Raw genomic sequence first — 9,733 nt, forward strand, 5'->3', positions numbered from 1 at the left:
TCGATGTGACATTTCAATAGGTTATTTTGCAAATCGTTCTATTAATTGTTCAAATAAGAGCAATGGAAGATCATAAAAAGGGTAAAACATTTCAAACTATTTTTCCTGTGTGTGGTTGCAGCTTTTAAGAAGCTGATACCTACTTTGTCACATCGTCCACCGAAAGTAAGTTCAATTTTCATGAGGTTCGGATTGCCGAAAGTTACTTCCGATTACATGCGACGCCTTTAGTGACAGGCGTTCCTCAGGCTTTCCTCGTGGTCCTGGCAATGCAAGGAGTGTCGGATTTGTTGATGCCGTAGTTCGTTGTCTAGTTCTCGACTATCGTTTGTGGGATTTTGTACAGTTGTTGGTTTTGAATCAGTTTTAAGTCGTCACAGCTATGCTTTGCGACTTGCTTTTCAAGCCGGATTTGACATCACATTTTTTTCGTACATTATTCTGCGTTACTTTGAAATGTTAACCAGACAAAATCTCGAGCTTTATATTGGTCATTTGCTATTGAAAATTAACTTGGTTTTGCTTTGAAAGCTATTGAAAACAAGCAATAAATGAAACATAAATTCGATAAAACTACATGCACTTTTCAAAGTGGCAATTTTTTATTTTGAGAGATTGTAACTTTTTTGTCGGTACCATTCTAGTTTCAGCACTCCCTTTAAGAGGGCCTTCTTGTTATATCATTATAGGCTTATCATCATTTTACCAATTTGTTGTTCCTTCTTTCCGCTTCGATCTGTTCTTGAAGATCTTCTATTTTTATTCTCTGTAAAGACAATTTTTGACTCATAAACAAATTGCAATCAAATACATGTACAACTGTAAGAAGTGACGTGCCTCGGAACACTTACAAGCGTTCGTCTCTCATTTCTCCACTTTTCACTGTCTTTCTCTTCGTCCGCGGTTACAGTGGCATCCTAAGCAGAAGCAAACAACAAGTGCAGGCCATAAAGAAAAACTCTTACATCACATGCATTGTCACTGAAAGCTCCAATATCGCTATTGAAGAGTAATTACCGTTGTGGGTTTTATCAAGTCCATTATTTTCTTCTGCCCTGTCTCCAAATCCTTAAGGGACGTCATAACTTCCTCCCGTGTCGTTTTTGCTGTTAGCCACTTGAAGAAGTATTTATTGAGGTTGTGGGCTTGCTCCAACCTTAAAACCAATTTCCAACTTTCTCTTGAAAATCTAGCCACATATCTTTCTTTTCTGAAAACCTTTAGTGAATAAAGAAAGAAAACTATTAAAAAATGGTTGTTTTTGGAAACTAAGAATGTGCAAAACTAGGTACACTTACGTTGTTTTTGTTCATATGTTTTGTGCGCTGCAAATACTCACGCAGCTCTTTGTCCAAGCGCTTGTTGACACCTACTTCAGGCACTTCACACGATTCTTGTGGCACCTTCATATGGCTGTAAATAAAGGCTCTTATTAATCTCGCCAAATCCATAAAGCTGTCGGTAAATGAAGAGTTTGCGGCAGGATGTGATTCGGCCTCTGCTCTCTTGGGCGCTATATCGCAAAACGGAGGGCCATAGAGTTCGGACATTTCAAAAACTGTTTTTAGAAGAACTGAAACAGACAGACTGTGTATCAGGCCTGGCTGGCTGAAAATGGGTACGGGATCTTACCCCTTACCTTCTTTTTAAATGCTTGATTGGTTGCCTAGTTACCTAGATCTAAGACGCACAAGCATTAGTCTTACGTCATTCCGAAAACATCGCCGGAGTCGTCATCATTCTTGCAAAATATTCACCCCTCCTTTCGCTTTAAGCATTCCTGCGCAAACCTATTCCCACTGCAAACGTGGGCGTATTTCCTTGCGCAACCTTTCATCTGCCTTCTTGACCTCTTCCTTTGACCCTCTGATGATAACGGATCATTTCGCATCACCCTTGCGTACATGGGTCATTACTGCAATAGGCTTAGACACATTATGCCTGCATAATTTTGGTAATGCTAAAGTTAAATCATCAAGCATTATGCCGGCACAATGAGCGTTTTGTAGGCATAATGCTACAAAACTTTATCTTTCATTGATTTCGATGAAACGTCTGTTAGAGAAATGTCTCTACAAGACAATATCGATTGCTAACCCAATAGATAGATGACAATTAAAATATGTTCCAGAGAGCGAAGGATCAGAGAGGGATTTAAGAATCGAATTCCTTTAGTGCTGTTTAGAGCTTGTTGTTGCTGCAGCTTGCATTGTACTAGAAAGATAAAAACGTTGCGTTGTTAACCCATGGAGGTACCTTGTCCGTGCAGGAGCAGGAAAAGGGCTAAAATTTGAGCATAATGCGCCAACACCAGCATAATGTTTGGCTATGATTTTTAGGGTGATGCGCTGCTCGATTTTTGGCATAACGAGTCTAAAAAAACATGAAAGGCTTAGCAGGGATCTTGGAAACGGACATTTACTTTCCTTTGTGTTACCCCATAAGGCGCAAACAATTTATTTTCAACGGTAGGATATTGCCATTCGTTTATTTTTGCTCCGCGAACAAATAAAGTTCCTATACACATACATCTTTAAATAGTTTTCAAAAATAATCTGCTAGAAACGAGCGATTTTCTAAAGATAAGCAACACTGTGTAAGCGATCACTTGATCTGTAGCAAGCTAGCATAATAGATTTTAAAAAGACGTTCTTGTGCACATAGGCTATAGAGAATCAACAATCCTGTCTATGTTTGCCGAAAAAGAGGAGTCGGTGGCTAAGTCTGTATCTTCATCAGAAGAAAACGAACATTCCATGTTGAACTGTTCTTGTGAATGTTCCTCTTCTTTCGTATTTTCCCTTGCATTTGTTAACAGTGGGGACACATAAACATCCTTTTTTGTTTCTCGGAATCTGCCTTTTGCCCTCCTCTGGTTTTGGTCATCTGTGGAAAGAGACGAAGTCGGAATGTAAGCCTTCCTTTTGCTATCCCTTTCTTCTTTCAGATACTTTTCTTTGTCCTCTACCTTTTTCCTTAATCTGTAGGCATGCTGAATTTCTTTTCTTTCTTTTGGGGGTTGTTTTTTAACACCTTCCCTTTCTTTCTTCCTCTTTTGCTACACTCTTTGGATTTTAGCGCGCGTTTTAGGTGGCATTTGCCTTGAAGCAGGGAACGATAACATCACATTGTGGGAAATCCACAATAGTTGAAATGGTGTACCCTGATATGACTTATATAATTGCTTGACATTCGGAAATATTCTCCGTTACGATTTTTGTTACTTGCTGGAGTTGTTAGTTTTTTTAGTGAAAGATTTCAATCTGGTGAATCTTGGGAATTGTTCATAAAGTAATGCAACAAGTTTCTGTTTCATTGAAAGTTGCTCGCAGTGTTTTCGTCAGGGAAAGAAACAACTGAACAGAGACAGAAGCTCATGAAATGAGATACTTGACAATGCTTCATCAATGGAGTTGGGACTGGTTGTACCAACTTTATCAATAAGACGTTAAGTAGGGAGGAGAAAAAAACATGTTGAAATTGAAGTGACTTAATACGTAAGGTGTGGTAAGCGGATAACAATAATGAGCCTGGAGAATAGTAACGTCAAAACTTTATTGAGCACTTTTATTTACAACCCTCAATCATAATTTCTGCCTTTCGTTTGCCCATCACGTTCACGGTCTTTCATTCCCTTCCACTGCCTTTTGCTTTATGGATCCAAGACACAAGGAATATAATGGAAAGTTACCTGTGGTACTAGAAGGCGTTTCTGAGTTTGGCTGGTTGCCAATCATGGTGTCCGTATTGGCTGACTGTCTTATAAACTGTACTGCCATGACCACCATGTTGTCCCTTACAAGTTGATAGATAACATTACGTAAGTCCAAATGGGCGAAAATAAAATTTTGGGGAAAAAGTTACTGAATCATTACTTACCATCTAGTAAGGTAATCCATCTGTGGCCTGGCCTAAATGTAGGTACAAAATGGAAAAATTACTAAGAATAGAGCATTAGCTTAAAATTTAAAATTAACGTTAAGCCAATAACTTTAATCGGCTGACAATAACTTTAAGCCGATTCCTAATCAGTATAAAATTCTTTTTAAACAATAGCCACCATTTTTCATACCTTTACTCTGTTCTTTTTATCATTTTTATCTCGCCTTTTCCGTATATATTTCACTAATTTACATTCAACGTTTTATCCGTGGAAGGCTGTAGATCGACAGCCGAAGGCTTATATTCTTTTTCAAAATTTTTAGCCAGAGAGCGTTTTTTATTGTATTTTGATATAATTAATGAAAGAAACAACCATTAAACAGCTATTCTGGGTTGTATAAAAGGCCTTTTGCATGATGGCGTCATTTGGCTACCAAGACTATAGTGCTTTGTGAAATGTCCTTTTATTCTGATTTTCTACCTCTCTGTGGAATAAGCGGAGACAATAAGTAAAATTTGCCTGACAATTGCAAACACTCAATGCATTCTGGTCTTAGCAGTGAATTACGCCACCATGAAAATGGCCTATTGATGGATTTATTCTTTACAATAGCAAAGTCAAATCTCATTTTCATTGCTTTACAGGAAGACGTGGAAATGATCCCCGTTAAAAAAGAGAATGGTGCTTTGCATGCTTCTAGAAAAAGAACGACGCTTTCCATCGAACGTGTGCAAGAAACAAGGCTGCAGAGGTGCTGCAAAAGGAAATGTCTGAAGAGCACTTTAACTCTGCAAGATTTGATGGAGGCCAGAAAGGAGTACTGGGGACTCAGCCGAGAGGATCAAGGGCAGTGGCTACTACATTTCTTCTCCTTTGTGCAGAAAGTGCAAAATGGAAAGAGAACACTGCTCTACCTCGTTAATAAACAAGAGGTGTGCCAAAAGGCATGGATGTCTAGCCATGGGCTTTCATACGGAAGGTAAAAATGGTGTATGGAATATCAATTTTAAACAGTCCTTTCAATATCTATTTTAAACAGTCCTTTCCATATCTAGACCTAGGTCCATACGAAGCAGGCGCGTAGCGTCCTACATGCATATACGCATGTGCGTACTTGAAGGGACCAGACAATTTTGAAATTTTTAGCAATTGTTTCTACTCTTGACATTTTACTTGTACGCAACCAAGATTTCGTGATTAAATTGTAAAAACTAAAACAAAAGCTATACCATGTTCTAACTTAGTTTTGCATTGTACCTTTTTTTTGTACTAACAATGCAGTGTTGTTTGGCCAGCGTGCAACAAAAAGGCGAGGTTGGAAAGGAGCGACGTTCCAAGAACGTTCGTGACAAAGGAGCGACGTTCCGAGAACGTTCTTGACAATTCCAGTCACGCTAGCACAACCAAAACAATGTTTTGTTTGCACCAAGTTTGCTCAAAATAAGGGCAAGACGCTTTGTTCTTTGCTTGTATTCACATAACTATTTCGACAAGAAATAAAGAACCCAATATTTTTCGCTCAGTCTACTTAGGTTTCTATATGTACTTGTGCGAACGTGTGCAAGAAACAAGGCTGCAGAGGTGCTGCAAAAGGAAATGTCTGAAGAGCACTTTACCTCTGCAAGATTTGATGGAGGCCAGAAAAGAGTACTGGGGACTCAGCCGAGAGGATCAAGGGCAGTGGCTACTACATTTCTTCTCCTTTGTGCAGAAAGTGCAAAATGGAAAGAGAACACTGCTCTACCTCGTTAATAAACAAGAGGTGTGCCAAAAGGCATGGATGTCTAGCCATGGGCTTTCATACGGAAGGTAAAAATGGTGTATGGAATATCAATTTTAAACAGTCCTTTCCATATCTAGACCTAGGTCCATACGAAGCAGGCGCGTAGCGTCCTATATGCATATACGCATGTGCGTACTTGAAGGGACCAGACAATTTTGAAATTTTTAGCAATTGTTTCTATTCTTGACATTTTACTTGTACGCAACCAAGATTTCGTGATTAAATTGTAAAAACTAAAACAAAAGCTATACCATGTTCTAACTTAGTTTTGCATCGTACCTTTTTTTTGTACTAACAATGCAGTGTTGTTTGGCCAGCGTGCAACAAAAAGGCGAGGTTGGAAAGGAGGGACGTTCCAAGAACGTTCGTGACAAAGGAGCGACGTTCCGAGAACGTTCTTGACAATTCCAGTCACGCTAGCACAACCAAAACAATGTTTTGTTTGCACCAAGTTTGCTCAAAATAAGGGCAAGACGCTTTGTTCTTTGCTTGTATTCACATAACTATTTCGACAAGAAATAAAGAACCCAATATTTTTCGCTCAGTTTACTTAGGTTTCTATATGTACTTGTGCGTACTTGAAAAAATGACCACGCTACGCGCCTGCCAAGCAGTTGAGCTTGTAAATCCGTTGTGAAGCAGACATGGTTATCTTTATTCGCATTTCTCAAGTCAACTTTCTAGGAGGAAAGAAGGGCAGGAACTCCTTTTTGATCACTGATTCAGGTTTTCATGCACTGCTGTCTTTATAGATGTGTAGTAAACAAATCAAGCGAAACCTGGAAGTGACTTGCTATTCTTCTTAAGATTTCAGAGCTGGAAAAACGGCCATATGTTTCATGGATTAACCAGCCCTATACATGCTAGAAGGGGATTGGTTTTAACAGCAAAAAGGTCAATGGATGCGGAGCTGTGGTTTGCAGAGCTGGTAAGCTCTCTGGCAAACGTTATGCCAGACATTAACCATAAGGAGTTTCCAGCCTGCTTGACTGTCTATAAAATTTACCAAATGTACCAGGAGGAAATCCCCTCCAGATTTCCCAGTTTCGCAGAATGTGGAAGCGGAATTTTCCAGAAGTTATAATACCAAAGGTTAAAAACAAGAAACTTGAGTTATTTGTGTTCTAGCATGTAACTGATTGACCATTGATTGATTCAACGAGTGGTATTAACCTGTGACATTTTTGCCATGTTTTGTTTCGTTTTATAACAGAGAAATCGTTTTACGAAATGCGGAGTCTGTCAGCTGATCACCAAGCACATACGGGGGACCAGAAACAAAGAAAAAAGAATGTCTTGGGCTGAGAGAAAAAAATAAACATGGAGCAGCAGGCGTTAGTATTTCCTTCGATACATTGCTTTTCGTTATCTTCATATTTTCGAGATCGCGGAATATTGTGAAAAATTGTTTTTTTGTTTCTGTTATTTCTTTTGCTTTATCATTTCCAGAGGAGAGAGGAAGAAATACTATAAACATCAAAAAAAGGCAGAACAGTGTCCGGATAAATACCTATCAATGATTATAGATGGAATGGATCAGAGTAAGACCCACCTGCCGCACTGGATCCACAAGAGAAAAGTAGGAAAACGTTGTTCTTTATTGTTTATGGAAACGTTTTGAATTTTTGAAATGTGTTTGTGTTTTTTTTTCTGGGCTATAGTTTGTTGTTGTTAGTCATTTGCTTTATGAGCTCCTTTTACGTTTGCATATTTACCTTCAATGAAGAACGTTTCACATTTGGCATAAGTTGCACCTTTCCATCGATTTGTTCATAAATCAGATAAGAAATCGGTGTACGGAAGTCAATGGTCAAATTCAGAAATAGTAATAACCCAGTGTTTTGCATCACTTTAGTTGGAAGGAGAATGTGATCAGTTCATGAAAACACACGTAACTGGAGTGCTGTCTCATGGACACACGCTTGCCTGGTGTTTTGTGGATTTCTTAAGATGGCCACAGGATGCTAAAACTATAAATTGTTTGCCATCATGTTTCAGACATATCATAACTATGGTAAGACATCCTCGTTTCTGTATCGCCCTAAAAACGAAAAAACGCTGAGCAGTGGTTACTGTCATTCAGTTCCATTCGGGTTTGAAATGGCAATTTTAGGCTTGCATCCACTCTGCATTTACTTTTCTTGAAAAGCTCCACTGAACGCCTTTACATGTATACTAAAGAATCTTTGTCTGATTCTAATATGTTCCCTTTAGAAAGGCATTAACCGCCGAATCTCTATCTGCAACTTGACAACTGCTATAGAGACTGTAAAAATATCCACATTCTTGGGTTCTGTGCCCTGCTTGTTAAGGCCACTGTATTGTGAAAGGTCAGTAAATTTAACCCAATTTTTACATTGTTTGAACGGTCATAGCACTCTTCTTTATTGGTTTTAGTAGTGTATGTATTATTGTTATGTTGCCTGTTCAGTTGTCTGCATCAGTAGTCATCAGTAGTCATACCTGTCGTGATTGAATCAACCAGTCATCAAAGAGGACTTATAGTTGAGCATTAACTTTTCAATATATTAAGAGTCTATACTCAAATCATTTATAACGCAAACATGGAAAGCAGTTGACGTATCTAATCAAAGCAGAGAAGCACATAATATATTGAATGAATTAGAGAAATTCGTAAATATAAATATGTCCTCGGAGTTCTTTCAAATCACTTAATCGAGTTTCATTACAATGATCAGATGATCATCAAATGATTTCTCTATAAAGCCTTTACAAATAAGTAATCTCCTGGCTTTTGTTTGTGGAACCTTCAGTCAGAATCCCCTGTGTGTTTCGAATTAAACTTTCAGGTACAACTGTCATATTTGCTTGTTGGTCACACGCACGAGGATATAGACCAGGTAAGTGTTACTTAATTATGTTCGATGCACAATCCTTCTTGTGTTAGGTGTCCTCTGTCATTCAAGTGAACAAAAATGGAAATTCCTATCTATACCTCGTTCTCGACACCAATTTTGCTCCTGCCCCCAAGATTTTATTATGGGCTTTTAGTCAACGAATGTAATCTGCCTCACAGACTTCTCATTCTCTCATAAATTAATTCAGCATGATGCTCAGACTAGCATCAAGGCTTTGATCTTGTTGTAGCTGTTTTCCTGTCGTGTTTCCGAGAAAATTTAGAGTTGGTCTACCGGTCTCAGTTTTTAAATGTAAGCGGTGGATGTAGGAAATAAAATTTGTCGTATGCAGTAGCGCATCTCCTGGATCGTTCATCTCTCATGCATGTAACCCTATGAGTCTACCGTCGCGCGTTGTTAGTCGCTGAACTGCTCTTCGATTCCCACAGGATTCCTAGTTTGCTTTCTATTTTCCCTTTTCTCTGCACATTGTAGCAGCGGACATTAAGTAACGTAATATTTTTTTCAGCTTTTTAGTCGAATCTCTGTCGCCTTGGCAAAGGCAAATGCAGTAACCTTGGATGATCTTCTTCGAGTAACACAAAACGTGTACACGCCAGCTCCAGTGACATGCACCGTGGAGAACATATAAGACGTAAAATCCTGGCTGCGGGACTATACAGCCAAATTCCAGCATCACAGTCAACCTCATGCTTTCCGTTTTAAGTTAAACACCACGGGAGAAATCGAGATGACTTACCCACCCTGGGCTAAAGCGCGAAGAAAGGAGTGGTACCCAGCAGAGGGACCGTACATCATACTAAAAGACATTCCCCCAGGAAAACCGGCTGTTTTGAAGCCAGACTTAAAAAAATGTGCAAACGTTAAGGTCACGAAGGAGTCAGTAGAAAAACTAAAAATTAGAATGTCCAAAACAGAGCTTAAATGGTGGGAAGAGATGATTGAAGAGGAGGAAAGGAAAGTAAAACTCTGGGAGTCCCTAACTACAGACGACTACAAAAAGGCAGGGCAAACGTTCGACCTTATGGACTTTAAGTATAGCGAACCTGAACCTGACCAACCGGACGATGAAAGCGAGTACTTGAAAAGAAATGAAAAATGGAAAAGAAAGAAAACGTCCAACAACATCCCTCTCTACCGGGTTCAGACTTCTCATTCTCTCCTAAATTAATTCAGATGACAGCTTCA

The 9,733-nt window shown here is 39.0% G+C and overlaps 1 protein-coding gene across 3 annotated transcripts in view; it reads right to left on the bottom strand.

Moving 5' to 3' along the window:
• Positions 1 to 2,505: 2,505 nt before the first annotated feature.
• LOC137974248 (uncharacterized) overlaps positions 2,506 to 9,733 on the bottom strand; it is an 89,224-nt gene continuing 81,996 nt past the window's right edge. For all 3 annotated transcript variants that reach the window (XM_068821118.1, XM_068821116.1, XM_068821117.1), the window contains 3 exons: positions 3,880 to 3,911; positions 3,692 to 3,795; positions 2,506 to 2,886 (listed from right to left, as the gene is read on the bottom strand). In XM_068821118.1, coding sequence (XP_068677219.1) covers positions 2,666 to 2,886; positions 3,692 to 3,795; positions 3,880 to 3,911 — 357 coding nt within the window. In that variant the 3' untranslated portion in view covers positions 2,506 to 2,665. The remainder of the gene's footprint in view (positions 2,887 to 3,691; positions 3,796 to 3,879; positions 3,912 to 9,733) is intronic.

Source organism: Montipora foliosa, chromosome 10 (genome assembly GCF_036669935.1).
Source record: "Montipora foliosa isolate CH-2021 chromosome 10, ASM3666993v2, whole genome shotgun sequence".
NCBI lineage: Eukaryota > Metazoa > Cnidaria > Anthozoa > Scleractinia > Acroporidae > Montipora > Montipora foliosa.